We start from the raw sequence: 24,368 nt of genomic DNA, 5'->3' as shown, positions 1-24,368 counted from the left end.
TGTCAGGGTGGAAATTAGACACTGAGAGACTTGCAAACAGAGGAAGCCAAAATAAACAAAGAAGAGGGAACTGCTCTAGAAGTGACAGGTGCAACAGATTAAAACCCTGTAGTTAGCATTGACTAACCATTGGAAGGGGCCTATAGATCTTGAGAAGAAGTATAAGCTGGAACAAGGAACTACCTGAAACTGACCTGACGCCACACTGCCCTCAACAGCTCCAGAGAAATTCCTAGATATATTTTTACTATTATCATTTTTTAATTTTTTTACTTTTTAAATTTTTAAGTTCTTTATGACTCCTTTAATTTTCATTTTTATAACCTACTACTACCTTGCAAAAAAAAGACCCTATTTTTAAAGCAAATTTCATATATATATATTTTATAATATTTGTGATTGATTTTGTTTTGTATTTTTAACACTGTATTTTTGAGAGTCTAACCTCTCCTCTAGATTTTTAATCTTTGCTTTTTGGTATTTGTTATCAATTTTGCACCTTTAAGAATCTAATCTTCAGTACCCATTTTTACTTAGGGGTATGATTACTGGCTTAATTGCTCTCTCCCCTTTTGACTCTCCTTTTTCTCCCCCACGTCACCTCTGTCTCCTCCCTCCCCCTTCTCTTCTCTACTTAACTCCATGAAGCCCTCTGGGTGCTCTAGACTGTGGAGAGCACATAGGGAATTGATTACTGGCTAGCTTGCTCTCTCCCCTTTTGACTCCCCCTCTTCTCCTCCTGGTCACCTCTATCTCCCTCCTCCCTCTTCTCTTCTCCATGTAACACTGTGAACCTCTCTGGGTGTCCCTCACTGTGGAGAATCTTTTCACCATTAACCTAGATGTTTTATCATCTGTGCTGTATGGATGGATAAGTCTTGAGGTTACTGTAAGAATAAGACTGAAAGCCAGAGGCAGGGGGCTAAAATCCAAAACTTGAGAACACCAGAAAACTCCTGACTTCAGGGAACATTAATCGACAAGAGCTCATCCAAAAGCCTCCATACCTACACTGAAACCAGGCACTACCCAGGAGCCAACAAGTTCCAGAGCAAGACATACCATGCTAATTCTCCAGCAACTGAGGAACACAGTCCTAAGCATTAAAATTCAGGCTGCCCAAAGTCACACCAAACCCATAGACACCTCAAAACATACTACTGGATACTTCATTGCACTCCAGAGAGAAGAAATCCAGCTCCATCCACCAGAAGACAGATGCAAGGTTCCCTAACCAGGAAACCTTGACAAGCCACTAGTCCAAGCCCACCCACAAGGAGCAACCTCCACAATAAAGAGGAACCACAAACTCCCAATCTACAGAAAGGCCACCTCAAACACAGCAACCTAAACAAAATGAAAAGGCAGAGAAATATTCAGCAGGTAAAGGAACATGATAAATGCCCACCAAACCAAACAAAAGAGGAGATAGGGAGCCTACCTGAAAAACAATTCAGAATAATGATAGCAAAGATGATCCAAAATCTTGAAAACAAAATGGAGTTACAGATAGACTAGAGACAAGGACTGAGAAAATGCAAGAAATGTTTAATAACAAGGATCTAGAAGAAATAAAAAAGAGTAAATCAATATGAATAATGCAATAACTGAGATCAAAAGCACTCTGGAGGGAACCAACAGTAGAATAACTGAGGCAGAAGACAGGATAAGTGATGTGGAAGATAGAATGGTGGAAATAAATGAAGCAGAGAGGAAAAAAGAATTAAAAGAAAAGAGGACAACTTCAGAGACCTCTGGGACAATGTTAAATGCCCCAACTCATATGAGTCCAGAAGAAGAAGACAAAAAGAAAGGCCATGAGAAAATATTTGAGGAGATAATAGTTGAAAAATTCCCTAAAATGGGGAAGGAAATAGCCACCCAAATCCAAAAAACCCAGAGAGTCCCCAAAACCCAAGGATAAACCCAAGGTGAAACACCCCAAGACACATTAATCAAATTAATGAAGATCAAACACAAAGAGCAAATATTAAAAGCAACAAGGGAAAAGCAACAAATAACCCACAAGGGGATTCCCATAAGGATAACAGCTGATCTTTCAAGAGAAACTACTCAGGCCAGAAGGGAATGGCAGGACATACTTAAAGTGATGAAAGAGAAAAACCTACAACCCAGATTACTATACCCAGTAAGGATCTCATTGAAATATGAAGGAGAAATCAAAAGTGTTACAGACAAGCAAAAGCTGAGAGAATTCAGCACCACCAAACCAGCTCTTCAACAAACGTTAAAGGATCTTCTCTAGACAGGAAACACAAAAAAGGTTTATAAACTCAAAACCAAAACAACAAAGTAAATGGCAATGGGGTCATACTTATCCATAATTACCTTAAATGTAAATGGGTTGAATGCCCCAACCAAAAGACAAAAACTAGCTAAATGGATAAAAAAAACAAGACCTCTGTATATGCTGTCTACAAGAGACTCACCTCAAAACAAGGGACATATACAGACTGAAAATGAAGGGCTGGAAAAAGATATTTCACGCAAATGGAGACCAAAAGAAAGCAGGAGTAAAAATACTCGTATCAGATAAAATAGACTTTGAAATAAAGGCTATGAAAAGAGACAAAGGACACTACATAATGATCAAAGGATCAATCCAAGAAGAAAATGTAACAATTATAAATATATATGCATCCAACATAGGAGCACTGCAATATGTAAGGCAAATGCTAACAAGTATGAAAGGGGAAATTAACAGTAACACAACAATAGTGGGAGACTTTAATACCCCAGTCAGACCTATGGATAGATCAACTAAACAGAAAATTAGCAAGGAAACACAAACTTTAAATGATACAATGGACCAGTTAGACCTAATTGATATCTATAGGACATTTCACCCCAAAACAATGAATTTCACCATTTCCTCAAGTGCACACATAACATTCTCCAGGATAGCTCACATCCTGGGCCATAAATCTAGCCTTGGTAAATTCAAAAAATTTGAAATCATTTTGAGCATCTTTTCTGATTAGTAAGATTAGATGTCAACTACAGGAAAAAAAAAACTGTTAAAAACACAAAGATATGGAGGCTAAACAACATGCTTCTGAAAAACCAACAGATCACAGAAGAAATCAAAATATGCATAGAAACAAATAAAAATGAAAACATGACAACCCAAAACCTACAGGATTCAGCAAAAGCAGTGGTAAGGGGAAGGTTCATAGCAGTACAAGCTTACCTCAAGAAACAACAGAAACATCAAATAAATAACCTAACTTTACACCTAACGCAACTAGAAAAAGAAGAAATGAAGAACCCCAGGGTTAGCAGAAGAAAAGAAATCATAAAAATTAGGGCAGAAATAAATGAAAAAGAAACAAAGGAGACTCTAGAAAAAAATCAACAAAACTAAAAGCTGGTTCTTTGAGAAGATAAATGGACAAACCATTAGCCAGACTCATCAAGAAAAAAAGGGAGAAGAATCAAATCAACAAAATTAGAAATGAAAATGGAGAAATCACAACAAACAACACAGAAATACAAAGGATCATAAGAGACTACTATCAGCAACTATAAGATAATAAAACGGACAACTTGGAAGAAATGGACGAATCTTAGAAAAGTATAACCTTCAAAAACTGAACCAGGAAGAAATGGAAAATCTTAACAGACCCATCACAAGCATGGAAATCAAAACTGTAGCAAAGAATCTTCCAACAAACAAAAGCCCAGGACCAGAAGGCTTTACAGGTGAATTCTACCAAAAAATTTAGAGAAGAGCTAACACCTGTCCTACTCAAACTCTTCCAGAAAACTGCAGAGGAAGGTAAACTGCCAAACTCATTTTATGAGGCTACCATCACCCTAATACTGAAACCAGACAAAGATGCCACAAAAAAAGAAAACTATAGGCTAATATCACTGATGAACATAGATGCAAAAATCTTCAACAAAATTCTAGCAAACAGAATCCATATTAAAAAAGCTTATTAAATATGCTTTAAAAAGCATATTAAAAGAGATCATACATCATGACCAAGTGGGCTTTATCCCAGGGATGCAAGGATTCTTCAATATCTTCAAATCAATCAATGTGATACACCACATTATGTAGAGAAAGCCATTGACAAAATTCAATATCCATTTATGATAAAAACCCTCCAGGAAGCAGGCATAGAAGGAACATACCTCAACATAATAAAAGCCATATATGATAAGCCGACAGCAAACATTACCCTCAATGGTGAAAAATTGAAAGCATTTCCCCTAAAGTCAGGAATAAGACAAGGGTGCCCACTCTCACCACTACTATTCAACATAGTTTTGGAATTTTAGGCCACAGCAATCAGAGAATAAAAAGAAATAAAAGAAATTCAGATTGAAGAAGAAGAAGTAAAACTCTCACTGTTTGCAGATGACGTGATCTTCGACATAGAAAACCCTAAAGACACCACCAGAAAATTACTAGAGCTAATCAATGAATATAGTAAAGTTGCAGGATACAAAACTAACACACAGAAATCCCTTGCATTCTTATACACTAACAATGAGAAAACAGAAAGAGAAATTAAGGAAACAATTCTATTCACTGCTGCAACGAAAAGAATAAAATACTTAAGAATCTACCTAAAGAAACAAAAGACCTATTTATGTAGAAAACTATAAAATACTGATGAAAGAAATCAAAGATGACACAAATAGATGGAGAAATATACCATGTTTATGGATCGGAAGAATCAATATAACGATGCGCATGGACTTAGAATGTACCAAAATCCACGACTTGGCCCTCCGAGCAGATTATGAGATTGCAAGTAAAGAAAGGGACCTCTTTTTTGAGTTGGATGTAAGTTTTATTTGATGTTAATAGTTCCTTATTGTGAAGAGCCAAATACTGCACTAACAAGAATAATGTAATGTGTGTAAGTTATGACGAAAAATGATGAAACAGATGTTAATCCAACACTCTCTGGCTGGGAACTAGGATGTGGCCAGGACCGTTCTGTGTCTGTGTGTCTACCATCCCAACTCTTCTACATTTTGTACTCTATTGTTTTCTTTAAACTCTTTCTTATTATATATTTTATGATTTCTTGAACATTATGTTTATTCTTGCTTTTGAGCTTACAAAAATGGGTTTATAGTGTAGGTAATCTTAGTAACTTTGTTTTTCCTTCAGTGCTATGTTCCTTTACGTAATTTTTTGGGTATGGTTTGTTTTCATTGCTGCATTTCATAGTTCCCTGAACTATCCATTCTATATTCATAGACAGTTGGGTTGATTCTAGTGGGTTTTTGTTTTTGTCTTTTTTATTAATAGCGCTAAAAATGTTCTTGAATATTTTGGTGTACATGTACAACAGTTAACCTAGGGTATATTTTTAAGAGAAGATTTGTTTGCTGGTAGGAGCTACACATGTTTATTCTTGCAAGATAGTTCTTTTTCTTTTTCCTCCCTAATTTTTGATAAAGTGTATCAGTTTACCCATTTAATAACAGTGAACATACGCTTACCAACGCTTGGTATTATCAGGCCATTAAATCTTTTGCAATTTAGTTGTTATAAACTAGTATTTCATAACTTTTGTCGTTTTTCCCTCCCAAAGGAACCTTTTTTAGACTCTTTCCCCTAATTCATCCATCTCCCCTCCATGAATGTTGTTGTTGTTGTTGGTTGTCCCTTCCATGAAATTTTGTTAACACAGATACCCAGCATATCAGTTTATGTACTGTCATCCTTTTTCAGCTCACAAATCATTGTACTATCTAAGATTTTCTTCACTCTTTAAGACCAGTTCTCATTCCTGTCCCCATTGGGAATGCATGATTTGGTCACTTTATTTTGTTAATTTATTTTAGGCTATGCTGTGCAGCTTGTGGGATCTTAGATCACCTTCCAGGGATTGAACAAGGACTCCTGCAGCGGAGGCGTGAAGTCCTAACCACTGGACCATAGGGATTCTGATAGAGCCACTCTGTTTTAGTTTTTTTCTTTTCCCGAGTCTTCCATTCCTAGAGTAAGTAGAGGTCAGTGAGGGGTTTGATGCCGTTCAGGTTCCTTATTGAAGACTGGGGAGGCACTGAGCTTGGTGGGAGGAAGTCAGAGGAAAGGAAAATCAAGGAAAGGCGTCCCCCCCGCCCGTAGACATTTTAGAGGATGTATTATAGCTGGAGTAAATTATACTTAAATCAGTAATAATAAAATGTGGTTAAAATTACCATTTCTTTTTCAAGTGCATCAGTGTTGATACCAGGTTTCAGAAACATAGGAACAAAGATGTATGGGTTAAATTTTCACTTTGAGTTATGTAGCTTTTTGTATCACAAATGTTAGGATATCTGCTGAATTAGAATGTCCATGTACTTTTTAAATGGCCTGATGATTCAGTATTTAAGAACAGAGTAATAGAAGAAATTGAGAATACAGAAAGACTGAAACATACGGTAATTTAGTATTTTTATGCGGGGCATGTGTTCAGCCACTGTGGAGATGAGTTTTTTTAATGAACAGTATTAGAAACTGTGGGTTACCCAGTTAGCGAAAAACCGGGTTGGATCCCCCAAAAGAGAATTTTGTTTTGCCATCTTGACATGTTATAAAGCCTAAGAAGCTGTAAAGATGGATACATGTTTTCTGTATAAAAACTTAAAATATTAGCATATCAGGAATTCCCATATATAAAATAATAATTCAGCTGAGACACTATCTGCAGCATATGAAGGGCAGGTACGTTTCATGATAAAGCTCATCATGAGGAAAGGACTGTAGCAACAGCTGAATAGAAAACGGTCAGAGGACACAGGACACTTTTATTTTTTTATTTTATTTTTATTGGAGGCTAATTATTTTAAAATATTATATTGGTTGGTTTTGCCATACATTGACATGAATCCGCCCCGGGTGTACATGAGTTCCCCTTCCCGTACCGGACACTTTTAGTGGGCATCTAATCCTGTGACGGGTATTCACGCTCACTCAGACTGATGAGTTGGAGAGCTAAGGAATTCTGATCCACCTCTTGGATGACTAGCCCGCCGAGGACAGGAAAGCACCTGGTGGCAGTGCTAGCTCTGAGAGTGTGCCTGATGATACACTTGCTTATGAACGACGGTAAATCTGCTTCAGAACACTCCTGCAGCATTGCAGCCTGCAGCCCCCATCAGTGAGGGCTTGGGTCTCTACAGTGGGATGATGTGCAGCTGTGGAAAGAGGGTTGAGGTAGTGAAATTATGTCCGAGATAAAGTGGGAAAACTGGTATGATATGATGACTTCCGTAGTGTGATTTTTAAAAAGAAAGGGTGTTTACTGTTGTTGACATGCTTAGTTTTACAGAGTAGTTTTAGAAGAAACCACGAGACTTTGAACACTTTTGTCTTAGTTGGAGGGCTCAGTTCAGTTCAGTAGCTCAGTCGTGTCCAACTCTCCGCGACCCCATGAATCACAGCACGCCAGGCCTCCCTGTCTATCACCAACTCCCGGAGTACACTCAAACTCATGTCCACAGAGTCGGTGATGCCATCCAGCCATCTCGTTCTCCGTCATCCCCTTCTCCTCCTGCCCCCAACCTTTCCCAGCATCAGAGTCTTTTCCAGTGAGTCAACTCGCCGCATGAGGTGGCCAAAGTATTGGAGTTTCAGCTTTAGCATTAGTCCCTCCAATGAACATCCAGGATTGATCTCCTTTAGAATGGACTGGTTGGATCTCCTTGCAGTATAAGGGACTCTCAAGAGTCTTCTCCAACACCACAGTTCAAAAGCATCGATTCTTCGGCGATCAGCTTTCTTCATAGTCCAACTCTCACATCCATACATGACCACGGGAAAAACCATTGCCTTGACTAGATGGACCTTGGTTGGCAAAGTAATGTCTCTGCTTTTTAACATACTATCCAGGTTGGTCATAACTTTCCTTCCAAGGAGCAAGCGTCTTTTAATTTCATGGCTGCAATCAGCATCTGCTAGAGTAGGTCAAAAGACATTTTTGTACTGTGAAAATTTACCATTTAGAGGAATACTTTTTCCAGTTTAAAAGGTGACCAGCCCTCCCCCCAGCTCCTTAAAAATCATATTTGAGGGAATTCCCTGATGGTCCTGTGGTTAGGACTTCCTCCTCTCACTGCCAAGGGTTCAAGTTCAATCCTAGGCCTGGAAACTAAGATCCCACAAGCTGTAGCCAAAATAAAATATATATATTAAATAATAGGTATGTTCTCTGTTTTAGAAAAAATCATATTTTACCTTATAGATGGTTCATGTTGAAATGTTTGCCAGCTAGTGCTGAACCAGAGGAGGTCTTCCTGTTCCGGCGAGTGGGGGGTGACTTGGAGCAGCTGTGCTTGTGGGAGGGCAGTCAGCAAGTAGCTGTCAGCATGTTAAATGCGTGTATACACTCGTTCCAGGATCCTGCTGCTGGGACTGTATCTTAATGGTATGTGTTAATGAGTCCACAGAAAAGGTGCTCATTCCAACTTTTTTAAAGTGAAAAGAGAAGGATACAATGGGACTGTTTATGGCAAGCCACTCCAGTACTATTGCCTAGAAAATCCCATGGATGGAGGAGCCTGGTAGGCTGCAGTCCGTGGGGTCGCTAAGGGTCGGACACGACTGAGCGACTTCACTTTCACTTTTCACTTTCACACATTGGAGAAGGAAATGGTAACCCACTCCAGTGTTCTTGCCTGGAGAATCCCAGGGATGGGGGAGCCTGGTGGGCTTCCATCTATGGGGTCACACAGAGTCGGACACGACTGAAGTGACTTAGCAGCAGCAGCAGGAATAAATCTACCTAAAGAAACAAAAGACCTATTTATGTAGAAAACTATAAAACACTGATGAAAGAAATCAAAGATGACACAAATAGATGGAGAAATATACCATGTTTATGGATCAGAAGAATCAATATAATGAAAATGAGTATACTACCCAAAGCAATCTATAGATTCAATGCAATCCCTATCAAACTACCAACGGTATTTTTCAGAGAACTAGAACAAATAATTTCACAATTTGTATGGAAATACAAAAAACCTCAAATAGCCAAAGCAATCTTGAGAAAGAAGAATGGAACTGGAGGAATCAACCTGCCTGACTTCAGATTATATTACAAAGCTACAGTCATTGAGACAGTATGGTACTGGCATAAAGACAGAAATATAGATCAATGGAACAAAATAGAAAGCCCAGAGATAAATCCATGCACCTATAGACACCTTATCTTTGACAAAGGAGGCAAGAATATACAATGAAGAAAAGACAATCTCTTTAAAAAGTGGTGCTGAGAAAACTGGTCAATCACTTGTAAAAGAATGAAACTAGAACACTTTCTGACACCATACACAAAAATAAACTCAAAATAGATTAAAGATCTAAATGTAAGACCAGAAACTATAAAACTCCTAGAGGAAAACTCCTAGAAAGGCAAAACACTCTCTGACATAAATCACAGCAGGATCCTCTATGACCCACCTCCTAGAGTAATGGAAATAAAAGGAAAAATAAACAAATGGGACCTAATTAAACTTAAAACCTTTTGCAAAAAAACAAAAAACAATAAAAGCTTTTGCAAAAGCAAGGAAACTATAAGCAAAGTGAAAAGACAGCCTTCAGAATGGGAGAAAACAGTAGCAAATGAAGTAACTGACAAAAAATTAATCTCAAAGATATACAAGCAGCTCACACAGCTCAATTCCAGAAAAATAAATTACCCAATCAAAAAACGGGCCAAAGAACTAAACAGACATTTCTCCAAAGAAGACATACAGATGGCTAAGAAACACATGAAAAGATGTTCAATATCACTGATTATCAGAGAAAGGCAAATCAAAACAACAATGAGATACCATCTCACACTGGTCAGAATGGCTGCTATCAAAAAGTCTACAAAGAATAAATGCTGGAGAGGGTGTGGAGAAAAGGGAACCCTCTTACACTGTTGGTGGGAATGCAAACTAGTACAGCCACTATAGAGAACAGTGTGGAGATTCCTTAAAAAACTAGAAATAGAACTGCCATATGACCCAGCAATCCCACTGCTGGGCATACACACTGAGAAAACCAGAATTGAAAGAGACATGTGTACACCAATGTTCATCACAGCACTGTTTACAATAGCTAGGACATGGAAGCAACCTAAATGTCCATCAGCAGACGAATGGATAAGCTGTGGTACATGTACACAATAGAATATTAATCAGTTATTAAAAAGAATGCATTTGAATCAGTTCTAATCAGGTGGATGAAACTGGAGCCTATTATACAGAGTGAAGTAGTTCAGAAAGAAAACCACCAATACAGTATATTAACACATATATGTGGAATTTAGAAAGATGGTAACAATCACCCTATATGCAAGACAGCAAAAGAGACACAGATGGAAAGAACAGACGTTTGGTTCTGTGGGAGAAGGTGAGGGTGGGATGATTTGAGAGAATAGCATTTAAACATGTATATTCAGTTCAGTTCAGTTCAGTCGCTCAGTCGTGTCCGACTCTTTGCGACCCCATGAATCACAGCATGCCAGGCCTCCCTGTCCATTACCAACTCCTGGAGTTCACTCAAACTCATGTCCAACGAGATGGTGATGCCATCCAGCCATCTCATTCTCTGTTGTCCCCGTCTCCTCTCACCCCCAATTCTTCCTAGCATCAGACTCTTTTCCAGTGAGTCAACACAACGCATGAGGTGGCCAAAGTATTGGAGTTTCAGCTTTAGCATCAGTCCTTCCAATGAACACCCAGGATTGATCTCCTTTAGAATGGACTGGTTGGATCTCCTTGCAGTACAAGGGACTTTCAAGAGTCTTCTCCAGCACCACAGTTCAAAAGCATCAATTCTTTGGGGATCAACTTTCTTCACAGTCCAACTCTCACATCCATACATGACCACGGGAAAAACCATAGTCTTGACTAGATGGACCTTTGTTGGCAAAGTAATGTCTCTGCTTTTTAATATGCTATCTAGGTTGGTTATAACTTTCCTTCCAAGGAGTAAGCGTCTTTTAATTTCAGGGCTGCAATCAGCATCCACAGTGATTTTGGAGCCCCCAGAAATAAAGTCTGACACTGTTTCCACTGTTTCCCCATCTATTTCCCATGAAGTGATGGGACCAGATGCCATGATCTTTGTTTTCTGAATGTTGAGCTTCAAGCCAACCTTTTCACTCTCCTCTTTCACTTTCATCAAGAGGCTTTTGAGTTCCTCTTCACTTTCTGCCATAAGGGTGGTGTCATCTGCATATCTGAGGTTATTGATATTTCTCCCGGCAATTTTGATTCCAGCTTTGCTTCTTCCAGCCCAGCGTTCCTCATGATATACTCTGCATATAAGTTAAATATAAGGAGGGTGACAATATACAACCTTGACGTACTCCTTTTCCTATTTGGAACCAGTCTGTTGTTCCACGTCCAGTTCTAACTGTTGCTTCCTGACCTGCATACAGGTTTCTCAAGAGGCAGGTCAGGTGGTCTGGTATACCCATCTCTTTCAGAATGTCCCACAGTTTACTGTGATCCACACAGTCAAAGGCTTTGGCATAGTCAATGAAGCAGAAATAGATGTTTTTCTGGAACTCTCTTGCTTTCTCCATGATCCAGCAGATGTTGGCAATTTGATCTCTGGTTCCTCTGCCTTTTCTAAAACCAGCTTGAACATCTGGAAGTTCACGGTTCACATATTTTTGAAGCCTAGCTTGGAGAATTTTGAGCATGACTTTACTAGCGTGTGAGATGAGTACAATTGTGCGGTAGTTTGAGCATTCTTTGGCATTGCCTTTCTTTGGGATTGGAATGAAGACTGACCTTTTCCAGTCCTGTGGCCACTGCTGAGTTTTCCAAATTTGCTGGCATATTGAGTGCAGCACTTTCACAGCATCATTTTTCAGGATTTGAAATAGCTCAATTGGAATTCCATCACCTCCACTAGCTTTGTTCGTAGTGATGCTCTCTAAGGACCACTTGACTTCACATTCCAAGATGTCTGGCTCCAGGTGAGTGATCACACCATCGTGATTATCTTCGTCGTGAAGCTCTTTTTTGTATAGTTCTTCTGTGTATTCTTGTCACCTCTTAATATCTTCTGCTTCTGTTAGGTCCATACCATTTCTGTCCTTTATCGAGCCCATCTTTGCATGATATGTTCCCTTGATATCTCTAATTTTCTTGAAAAGATCTCTTGTTTTTCCTATTCTGTTGTTTTCCTGTATTTCTTTGCTTTGATCGCTGAGGAAGGCTTTCTTATCTCTCCTTGCTATTCTTTGGAACTCTGCATTCAGATGCTTATCTTTCCTTTTCTCCTTTGCTTTTCGCTTCTCTTCACAGCTATTTGTAAGGCCTCCTCACACAGCCATTTTGCTTTTTTGCATTTCTTTTCCATGGGGATGGTCTTGGTCCCTGTCTCCCGTACAATGTCACGAACCTCCGTCCAGAGTGTATATTACCATATGTGAAACAGATTGCCAGTCCAGGTTCGATGCATGAGACAGGGCGCTCAGGGCCAGTGCACTGGGATGACACTGAGGGATGGGATGGGGAGGGAGGTGGAAAGGGGGTTCAGGATGCAGGATGGGGGACACATGTATACCCATGGCTGATTCATGTCAATGTATGGCAAAAACCACTACAATATTGTAAAGTAATTAGCCTCCAATTAAAATAAATAAATTTTAAAAAAAAGAATGCAATCTTTTTGTTTTCATTTAAAATAGAGCAGAGCTTCCTTGGTAGCCCAGTGGTAAAGAATTTGCCTTGCAATACAGGGGACACTGGTTTGATCCCTGGTCTGGGAGGATCCCACATGCTCTGAAGTGGCTGGGCCTGTGCACCACAACTGCTGAGCCCGTGTACCCAGGGCCTGAGGTCTGTAACAGGGAGACCACCATGATGGGAAGCCCTTGCACCACATCAAAGACTGGTGTCCGCTCGCTGCATCTGGAAATGGCCGGCGCACAGCCATGAGGACCCACACCTACGACAACCAAAAAAATGAATAGATAAACAAATAAATCTTTTTTTTAAAAAATAGAGCAAATTATTACCGGAGGCGTAAATCTTCCCACATTTTCAGTAATCCACAGAGCATTACTATCTCATAGTACTTTTTCCAGCATTCAACAGCTTCTGCTGCAGATGGATCTTCTTTAATATTGCTCTGATACTCAATGAGTTCAACTCGCTTGTTTTTATACTTCTCCAAAGTTTTTTTGAAACGTTGTGCAATAGGACCAGGTATAGTTCCATCTTGTATATCACACCACCTGAAAAGTATCAGTACAGTGAAAATGTTTATCTTACATAATATGATGAGTAAGTTTTTAACTATACTTACAAATTAATTCTTTCTTCAATCAAAGCAGTATAATTCTCACAACTTTCTTCATCATCCCAGTCTCTCCAAAGAAAGTCATAAAAAAACCTATGACAAAGCAAATTGAGATGACAGTGATCAAAATCAGCCAGTACCATGTTTATAATTAAAAAGATATCCTGATGTCAGAAATCTTTATATGAATCTTAATTGTTTAAAAAAATCAGTCAGTTCAGTTCAGTCGCTCAGTCATGTCTAACTGTGACCCCATGGACTGCAGCACGCCAGGCTTCCCTGTCAATCACCAATATTTCAAAATAAACTTTCAGTGAAGTAATATTAAAAGTAAAACTTCAAACATTAGATGATCTGCATTATATTTCAAGTTACTACAGATAATGTTTCTTGAAATGGGATTGTAAAATTCATGTTCCACATTTCATAGACTGTGGCTGATTTTGTTTACCAGAGAAATAATATCTGAGATAGAATCCTATTTTATATTGAGAGAATATTAGGAAAACAAAGACATGCCCCCCAATATTCTGTATTATGCTTACATATAGCTTTTCTCAAATTGTATTAAAGTGTAAGAAGCAATCATGATAGGGATGATGACATCTGGTACTTGTAATGCTTTTAAATGTGAAAAATGAAATATAATATATTTAAGATGCTTAAGTATGAGCAGAATATAGTGGTTTTGCTTTTTGGGTTATTTTTTTGCCACCCCATGCAGCCTTCCAGATCTTAGTTTCCTGACCAGGAATTGAACCTGGGTCCCATCAGTGAAAGCCAAGGAATACCCCAGAATTTAGTGTGACTTATCTCTAAAAGTTTTTAAAATTCAATTTTTGTAAAATGCAAGATCAAAACCCAGCAAACTTATTGCCCACATAAAATACTTCCACAAGAGAGAATATTTTAGGCACAAATATGTACATGAAAAATAGAAAAATTGAATTCAGCAGTGAGTAAAAGTTAAATAAAGTACCTATATGAACAAGACTTACATATTAAATCAACTTTTTTAATATGAGAACTTTCAGAAGTAAAAAGCTCTAATACCTTACAACTTCCAAGGCCAAAGCAATATCATGTAAATCAGAATCTTGTCCTTCAACAGGGTACACTTCCAAGAGAGACACACTATGCTCTAGTTCTTCCAAAATCTCATCAACCAAATCTCTTGGAATATTTGCAATGTTAGAAGAAAAGGGCTCAGCAATAGAAACAGTAACCTTGAAACAAGACGATGAGCTTTGGCGTGGTTTACAAGTTACCTAAGATAAATATAAAATTTATAATTGTAAATGAAAGTAAATCACAAAGATTCTCCCTCAAATATGAGCTACTTATAAAATTTTTTCTCTTAAATTTGTATGACATCTCTAACAACGCACCTAATAACAACAGATCAATACAGAATAAAGTATCAATACAAATTTTCAAATTACTTCTTAAACAATTATTAGTTTTTAAGGTTCATGAGAGGAACTGTCTCTCTCCTACATAATTTCTAAGTTTGAGTGGCCAGACTTTTAGATTTTATAAAACAGTAGTATTTTAAAAATTTTGGACTAATTTTGCCAGGAAAGTATGTTTTAAAAAATCCTATTGTCTATATTGGACACGGAAGCCTGGCCTGCTGCAGTCCACATGGTCACAAAGAGTCCAACACTATTGAGCAGCTGAACTGATTATCTGTATTACAGTATTAGTAAAAGAAAGGATTATAAAATACCAAAAAAGTAGAATTGACATAATCAAAAAGTTAAGTCCTAAAAAGAAAAAGGTAAAGTCCTTAAGTTGAATAAATTTAGCTTCATAAACAACACACTTGTGTTTTCTTGTCTTCAGTTCAGTTCAGTTCACTTCAGTCGCTCAGTCGTGTCCGACTCTTTGCGACCGCATGAATCGCAGCACGCCAGACCTCCCTGGTCCATCACCAACTCCCGGAGTTCACTCTCACATCCACACATGACCACTGGACAAACCAAAGCCTTGACTAGATGGACCTTTGTTGGCAAAGTAATGTCTCTGCTTTTTAATACGCTATGTAGGTTGGTCATAACTTTCCTTCCAAGGAGTAAGCATCTTTTAATTTCATGGCTGCAATCAGCATCTGCAGTGATTTTGGAGCCCAGAAAAATAAAGTCTGATAGTTTCCACTGTTTCCCCATCTATTTCCCATGAAATGATGGGACCAGATGCCATGATCTTAGTTTTCTGAATGTTGAGCTTTAAGTCAACTTTTTCACTCTCCTCTTTCACCTTCACCAAGAGGCTTTTGAGTTCCTCTTCACTTTCTGCCATAAGGGTGGTGTCATCTGCATATCTGAGGTTATTGATATTTCTCCTGGCAATCTTGATTCCAGCTTGTGCTTCTTCCAGCCCAGCGTTTCTCATGATGTACTCTGCATGTAAGTTAAATAAGGAGGGTGACAATATACAGCCTTGACGTACTCCTTTTCCTATTTGGAACCAGTCTGTTGTTCCATGACCAGTTCTAACTGTTGCTTCCTGACCTGCATGTAGGTTTCTCAAGAGGCAGGTCAGGTGGTCTGGTATGCCCATCTCTTTCAGAATTTTCTACAGTTTATTGTGATCCACACAGTCAAAGGTTTTGGCATAGTCAATAAAGCAGAAATAGATGTTTCACCACAATAGAGTGATAACCTCTAGCATGTCTGAAAATAAGTGCATGAAATCACTGAGTTGACAGCAGCTTTATTTCTTTTAAGTCTTTATTGCTATTGTTAAATATTGTTTCAGTTTTATGTTTTGGTTTTTGGCGGGAGTCATGGGGTCTTAGCTGTCTGACCAGGGATCAAATCAGCACACTCTGCATCGAAAGGGGAAATCTTAACTATTGGACTGCCAGGGAAGTCCTTGACAGCAGCTTTAAAAAGTAATAAGTTACACTAAGTATTAGCGCAAAATATAGAGTTACAGAAGTAGGTACAAATTTTCAGCTATATGATGAAAAAGGTTTAAGGATCTAACATATAACATAGTGACTACAGTTGATAATTTGTTATTCAGTCACCAACTCATGTTCAACTGTCTGTGACCCCATGGACTGCAAAATTCCACGCTTCTCTGTCCCTCACCATCTCCCAGAGTTTGCTCAAACTCATATCCACTGAGTTTCTGTGATGCCATTCAACCATCTCATCCTCTGTCCACCTCTTCTCCTTCTGCCCTCAATCTTTCTCAGCATCAGGGTTTTTTCCAATAAGTCGCTGTTCGCATCAAGTGGCCAAAAGATTGGAGCTTCAGCATCAGTCCTTCCAATGAAAATTCAGGCTTGATTTCCTTTAGGATTGACTGGTTTGATCTCCTTGCTGTCTAAGGGACTCTCAAGAATCTTCTCCAACACCACAGTTCAAAAGCATCAATTCTTCAGCGCTCAGCTTTCTTTATGGTCCAACTCTCACATTCATACATAGAAAAACCTTAACTTGGACTATACAGACCTTTGTTGGTGAAGTGATGCCCCTGCTTTTTAATATGCTGTCTAGGTTTGTCATAGCTTTTCTTTCAAGGAGCAAGTGTTTTTCAATTTCATGACTGCAGTCACCATTCACAAGTGATTTTGAAACCCAAGAAAATAAAATCTGCCACCTTTTCCATTTTTTCCCCATCTATTTGCCATGAAGTATTTGTATATATGACTTCCCTTGTGGCTCAGATGGTAAAGTATCTGCCTACAATGTGGGAGACCCGGGTTTGATACCTGGGTTGGGAAGATCCGCTGGAGAAGGAAATGGCAATCCACTCCAGTACTCTTGCCTGGAAAATCCTATGGACAGAGGAGACTGGCAGGCTACCGTCCACAGGGTCGCAAAGAGTCGGACACGACTGAGCAATTTCACTTTCACTTTTTCATATGTATATATAAAATCATATTATACACTCTATCTTACAATCTTGTCAATTATACCTCAATAAAATGGAAAAAAAACTACCAATAGTACATTCTGAACATTTTCAAATATGTGTCCAATAAAATTATTACTATTATTATTTTTTTTACATATACAGCATTTTGGTGCTTAATTTATTAAAAGGAATCAAGTTACAGTCAATTGACTGGTTTTCTTACCTAACCATGCTTTCTTTCCTTCTCTTTTTTAAACTTTCTATTTTGTATTGGGCATAGCCAATTAAAAAACAATGCTGTGACAGTTTCAGGTGAACAGCAAATTGACTCAATCATACATATACATGTGTCCATAACTTATTTTCTCTATAACTCAGAATTGAATTGTTTTCAGATAGTGTGTAATGTAATGAGTTTCAAACACAATTCTTTTTCTTGTCACCAAAACCACAGACTTGAAATCTCTATCTGAAGTAGGAGTACCATTTGTGATTGCTAATATTAATTTCTACACAGGATAACTGACCTTTAAGGCAATCAGATTTATGATGTCAAATATGCTACAATATTTAACCTATAGACCTATAAAAGCAAAATCTTAGATAAAAGCTTGGAAGTGGATGTATTATACTAACAAGGCACTTTTCACAGGAAAAAATTTCAAATTTTACCAATAATTTTCTGATCTAGTTTATTCTTTCCTAATATAATTAAACCTCATAATACAGATAAATGAAGATTAAAGATAAATGGGGAAAAAAGACCCATTAAAGCCTAATTTACTAATTTTTATGCACTTTTGTTATTTTTACATTATTTGAGCAATTGAAAGTAGGCTAATAAATATTATCTAATACTACGAGATTTGATTTAATGATAAGTGTTTACAGTAAAATGTGTGAAATATCTGTCCTTACCCTCTTTTTACACTGTTAACTTGTTAAGAAACTTAAAATAGATGTAAACTTTTGCCAACCTTTAAGTATCCAAGCCTCAAATTTATAAAGTTACATTTTGTTCTTAAAAAGAATCGATAATTTCACACAAAGAAAAAGGATCAGGTGAAAATTATTTACCTCAACCAATATACCAACAAAAGGGATAGAAGATTCTTCATATTTCACAAAGAATAACTCAGGATTAGCTTTCCAGACTCCAAGCCATTTGTCTTTCAACTTTAATTTTTCTGATAGGTATTTACTCATAGCATCATCAGCATCTTCTGCCTAGCAAAAAAAAATATGTATACATATAAATATATGAAATTATAGATTTATATGTATTTTTACTGATTTCTATTTAAGTATGCAGCTCATATGCCCTTAAGATAATGAAAACTCAGAAATAACAGATTTTAACTGAATCTATATTTAATGAAAAATAGAAACATTAAAAACTTAGAATAACTTGAAAAGATATCTAATCACTCAATAGAGTAATTCAGAGATGAGATATCTACTTATAATTTATTTTTAAAGTAATTTTTTTATTGATCTACTGAGCAATTTCAGTTCAGCCACTCAGTTGTGTCTGACTCTTTGCAACCCACGGACTGCAGCATCCTAGGCCTCCCTGTCCATCACCAGCTCCTGGAGCCTGCTCAAACTCATGTCCATTGAGTAGGTGATGTCATCCAAACATCTCGTCCTCTGTCGTCCCCTTCTTCTCCCGCCTTCAATCTTTCCCAGCATCGGGGTCTTTTCCAATGAGTCAGTTCTTTGCATCAGGTGGTCAAAGGATTGGAGTTCCGGCTTCAGCATCAGTCCTTCCAATGAATATTTAGGACTGATTTCCTATACGGTTGACTGGATCTCCTTGCAGTCCAAGCGACTCTCAAGAGTCTTCTCCAACACCACAGTTCAAAAGCATCAATTCTTCGGTGCTCAGCTTTCTTTATGGTCCAACTCTCACATCCATACATAACTACTGGAAAAACAATAGCTGTAACTAGACAGACCTTTGTCAGCAAAATAATGTCTCTGCTTTTTAATATGGTGTCTAGGTTGGTCACAGTTTTTCTTCCAAGGAGCAAGTGTCTTAATTTCATGGATGCAGTCACCATCTGCAGTGATTTTGGAGCCCAAGAAAATAAAGTCTGTCACTGTTTGCCTTGTTTTCCCATCTATTTGCCATGAAGTGATAGGACTCACTTCATGAGTTTTTTGAATGCTGAGTTTTAAGTCAGCTTTTTCACTCTCCTCTTTCACCTTTATCAAGAGGCTCTTGAGTTCCTTTTCACTTTCTGCCACAAGGGTGGTGTCATCTGCACATCTGAGGTTATTGGTATTTCTCCCAGCAACCCTGATTCCAGCTTGTGCTTCATCCAGCCCAGCATTTTTCATAATGAACTCTGCATATAAGTTAAATAAGCAGGGTGACAATATACAGCCTTGATGTACTCCTTTCCCGATTTGGAACTAGTCTGTGGTTCCATGTGCAGTTCTGACTGTTGCTTCTTGACCTGCATACAGATTTCTCAGGAGGCAGGTCAGGTGGTCTGGCATTCACATCTCTTTAAGAATTTTACAAAGTTTGTAGTGAGCCACACACTCAAAGGCTTTGGCATAGTCAATAAAGCAGATGTTTTTCTGGAACTCTCTTGCTTTTTCTATGATCCAACAGATGTTGGCAATTTGATCTCTGGTTCCTCTGACTTTTCTCAATTCAGCCTGAACATCTGGAAGTTCTTGGTTCACATACCATTGAAGCCTGGCTTAGAGAATTTTGAGCATTACTTTGCTAGTATGTGAGAATGACTGCAATTCTGAACATTCTTTGGTATTGCCTTTCTTTGAGATTGGAATGAAAACTGACCTTTTCCAGTCCTGTGGCCACTGCTGAGTTTTCCAAATTTGCTGGCATATTGAGTGCAGCACTTTAACAGGATCATTTTTTAGGATTTGAAATAACAACTGGGATTCCATCACCTCCACCAGCTTTGTTTGTACTGATGCTTCCTAAGGCCCACTTGACTTCATATTGCAAGATGTCTGGCTCTAGGTGAGTGATCACACCATCATGGTTATCTGGGTCATTAAGATCTTTTTTGGATAGTTCTTCTGTGTATTCTTGCTACCTCTTCTTAATATTTTCTGCTTCTGTTAGGTCCATACCATTTCTGTCCTTCATTGTGCCCATCTTTGCATGAAATGTTCCCTTAGTATCTCTAAATTTTCTTGAAGAGATCTCTAGTCTTCCCCATTCTATTGTTTCCCTCTACTTCTTTGATCACGTAGGAAGGCTTTCTAACCTCTCTTTGCTATTCTTTGGAACTCTGCATTCAAATGGGTATATCTTCCCTTTTCTCCTTTGCCTTTCACTTCTCTTTTTTTCTTAGCTATTTGTAAGGCCTTCTCAGACAACCATTTTGCCTTTTTGCATTTCTTTTTATTGGGGATGGTTTCAGTCACCGCCTCCTGTAGGATGTCACGAATCTCGTCCATAGTTCTTCAGGCACTCTATCAGATCTAATCCTTTGAATCTATTTTTCACTTCCACTGTATAATCATAAGGGATTTGACTTAGGTCATACCTGAGTGGTCTAGTTGTTTCCCCTACTTTCTTGAATTTAAGTCTGAATTTTGCAATAAGGGGCTCATGATCTGAGACACAGTCAGCTCCTGGTCTTGTTTTTGCTGACTATATAGAGCTTCTCCATCTTTGGCTGCAAAGAATATAATCAATCTAACTTTGATGTTGACCATCTGGTGATATCCACGTGTAGAGTCATCATCTCTTGTGTTGTTGGAAGAGGGTGTTTGCTATGACCAGTGCGTTCTCTTGGCAAAACTCTGATAGCCTTTGCCCTGCTTCATTTTGTACTCCACGGCCAAACATGCCTGTTACTCCAGGTAGCTCTACTGTAATTATACATATAAAAACATGGTTGTCATCACGCTTAAAAACCTAGTCATGAATTTTTTTCTGAACTTTAAAGATTTAATGACCTATTTAGAATTTATTCAGCACATAAAATTTAAAATAGAAATCCATTCTATAAAACAAATGAGGATACTAAGAATTCAATAAATATCTTGCCCATTTGGTTTTCTGCATTTCAATTCAACTACCTCAGGATGATCATCTAAACTATTAAGAAACTCAGACATTAAACCCTGCCTGATTAATGAAACAGTAAAACAGGAAAAGGAGTACATCAAGGCTGCATATTGTCACCCTGCTTATTTAACTTATATACAGAGTACATCATGAGAAACACTGGACTGGAAGAAGCACAAGCTGGAATCAAGACTGCCAGGAGACCTCAGATATGCAGATGACACCACCACCCTTACAGTGCAAAGTGAAGAGGAACCAAATAACCTCTTGATGAAGGTGAAAGAGGAGAGTGAAAAAGGTGGCTTAAAACTCAACATTCAGAAAACTAAGGTCATGGCATCTGATCCCATCACTTCATGGCAAATAGATGGGGAAACAGTGGAAACAGTGGCAGACTATTTTGGGGGCTCCAAAATCACTGCAGATGCTGATGGCAGCCATGAAATTAAAAGATGTTTAATCCTTGGAAGAAAAGTTATGACCTGGGCACTGATAAGGCCTATCTTCATTCAGCTCTCAAAAAAACCGGAAAAGACTACACGATCTGTTTGAAGGAAAAATCGAATTGGAACAGGGCCTGGGAACCTCTATCAGGGTGGAAGTCCTGTAAGCGTGGAGTAAATTTACTTTTGTTACATTCAGGCTCTTCGTGCACTCCGTGCCCACGTCCGCACGGAGGGTGGCCCCGGGTCGCTCGGGGTCCGCTGTCTTCTCCTTGTCCTCACCTTGCAGCCCCGCAGCACTTCGTCGCAGTACAGCGCCACCTTCTCCTCCCGCCACATCCCCCTCATGGGGAACACGCACACCGCGGGCAGCGGCTGCGCCTCCTCACCCTCCTCGGGCACTGAGAGCGGGGGCTCCTCTTCCTCCTCTGCTGGCCCCTGTCCCGGGCCCTCGGCCTGCGAGCCGGGCAGGAGCTGGAGCCGCCGCCGGGCCGCCTCCCGGCCCGCTTGCCCCTTCACCGGGCGAGGGGAGGCCACCACCGAGCGCACCGGGGACGCGGCGCTCTGGAGGGCCGCCGCCATCACCGGGCCCCCTGTGAGCACCGAGACAATCTTCTCGCCTCGCAGGCCGGGGCTGGCGGCTCGGGCCGCGTCCTCCGGCACCCGGGGCCCCGACGCCGTCCCCTCAGCACCCTGCGGGCCAGCGGCAGCCGTTAGTCGCTTTTCCGGCCCGGGCCGCGCGGAGCAGCGGGCGAGCCGCACCTGCGGGTCCCGAGACGAGCGCGGCGGCTCGAGCGGACGCCGCCCGAGCGGGCTGGGGGCTGAGGTGTCGGCCGCGGGTCCGAGTCTGAGGGTCGGGGGCGGGTAGGGAGGCTGTGGGGCGCGCCGGGGTCGGGGCGGGGCGGATGGAAAGTTCTGGGCGAGCGGTCGGCGGGCGGGGAGGTGCGCCGCAAGGTGACGCCCGCTCGGCGCCCGCTGGGTCTGGTGGTGGCGGTGGGGGTTTAGTCACGCAGTCTTGTCCGACTCTTTGGGACCACATAGACTGTAGCCCATCAGGCTCCTCTGTGCATGAGATTTTCCAGGCAAGGATACTGGAGTGAGGCGCCATGTCCTTCGCCAGGGGATCTTCCCCAATCAGGGATCAAACCTGGGTCGCTTGCATTGCAGGCAGACTCCTTACCAACTGAGGTATCAGACGCTGGGTCTAACCTCACCTTGCCCTGTTTAGAACCGTCTCTTTAGAGACGGAATTCTCTCCCAAAGGATTTTCATAGGGTCCTCATACGTTTTCAGGATGATTGTGGGACACCCTCCAGGTCCTCTTAACCTAATGTATGTCAGTTCAGTTCAGTCGCTCAGTCGTGTCCGACTCTCCGCGACCCCATGAATCACAGCACGCCAGGCCTCCCTGTCCATCACCAACTCCCGGAGTACACTCAAACTCATGTCCACAGAGTCGGTGATGCCATCCAGCCATCTCATTCTCTGTCATCCCCTTCTCCTCCCGCCCCCAACCTTTCCTAGCATCAGAGTCTTTTCCAGTGAGTCAACTCGTCGCATGAGGTGGCCAAAGTATTGGAGTTTCAGCTTTAGCATCAGTCCTTCCAATGAACACCCAGGATTGATCTCCTTTAGAATGGCCTGGTTGGTTCTCCTTGCAGTCCAAGGGACTCTCAAGAGTCTTCTCCAACACAACAGTTCAAAAGCATCAATTCTTCGGCGATCAGCTTTCTTCGTAGTCCAACTCTCACATCCATACATGACCACGGGGAAAAACCATAGCGTTGACTAGACGGACCTTTGTTGGCAAAGTAATGTTTCTGCTTGTAATATACTACCGAGGTTGGTCATAACTTTCCTTCCAAGGAGTAAGCGTCTTTTAATTTCATGGCTGCAATCAGCATCTGCAGTGATTTTGGAGCCCCCAAAAATGAAGTCTGACACTGTTTCCACTGTTTTTCCATCTATTTCCCATGAAGTGATGGGACCAGATGCCATGATCTTTGTTTTCTGAATGTTGAGCTTCAAGTCAACGTTTTCACTCTCCTCTTTCACTTTCATCAAGAGGCTTTTGAGTTCCTCTTCACTTTCTGCCATGAGGGTGGTGTCATCTGCATATCTGAGGTTATTGATATTTCTCCTGGCAATCTTGATTCCAGCTTGTGCTTCTTCCAGCCCAGCGTTCCTCATGATGTACCCTGCATATAAGTTAAATAAGCAAGGTGACAATATACAGCCTTGACGCATTCCTTTTCCTATTTGGAACCAGTCTGTTGTTCCATGTACAGTTCTGACTGTTGCTTCCTGACCTGCATACAGGTTTCTCAAGAGGCAGGTCAGGTGACCTGGTATTCCCATCTCTTTCAGAATGTTCCACAGTTTATTGTGATCCACACAGTCAAAGGCTTTGGCATAGTCAATGAAGCAGAAATAGATGTTTTTCTGGAACTCACTTGCTTTCTCCATGATCCAGCGGATGTTGGCAATTTGATCTCTGGTGCCTCTGCCTTTTCTAAAACCTGTTTGAACATCTGGGAGTTCACGGTTCACATACTGCTGAAGCCTGGCTTGGAGAATTTTGAGCATGACTTTACTAGCGTGTGAGATGAGTGCAATTGTGCGGTAGTTTGAGCATTCTTTGGCATTGCCTTTCTTTGGGATTGGAATGAAGACTGACCTTTTCCAATCCTGTGGCCACTGCTGAGTT

The 24,368-nt window shown here is 40.1% G+C and overlaps 1 protein-coding gene across 1 annotated transcript in view; it reads right to left on the bottom strand.

Annotated features, from left to right (window-relative positions):
- Nucleotides 1-22,015, bottom strand: part of SHCBP1L (SHC binding and spindle associated 1 like) — a 40,981-nt gene extending 18,966 nt beyond the window's left edge. The window contains exons 1-5 of the mRNA XM_055418722.2: nucleotides 21,944-22,015; nucleotides 18,236-18,385; nucleotides 14,342-14,556; nucleotides 13,295-13,381; nucleotides 13,005-13,223 (exon numbers count right to left, since the gene is read on the bottom strand). Of these exons, the coding sequence (XP_055274697.2) occupies nucleotides 13,005-13,223; nucleotides 13,295-13,381; nucleotides 14,342-14,556; nucleotides 18,236-18,385; nucleotides 21,944-22,009 (737 nt within the window). The 5' untranslated portion in view covers nucleotides 22,010-22,015. The remainder of the gene's footprint in view (nucleotides 1-13,004; nucleotides 13,224-13,294; nucleotides 13,382-14,341; nucleotides 14,557-18,235; nucleotides 18,386-21,943) is intronic.
- Between the last annotated feature and the right edge of the window lie 2,353 nt (nucleotides 22,016-24,368).

This window comes from Moschus berezovskii, chromosome 17 (assembly GCF_049115385.1).
Source record: "Moschus berezovskii isolate FMDL1 chromosome 17, NW_MosBer_1.0, whole genome shotgun sequence".
NCBI classification, from domain to species: domain Eukaryota; kingdom Metazoa; phylum Chordata; class Mammalia; order Artiodactyla; family Moschidae; genus Moschus; species Moschus berezovskii.
This window is presented reverse-complemented; position numbering and strand designations above follow the sequence as displayed.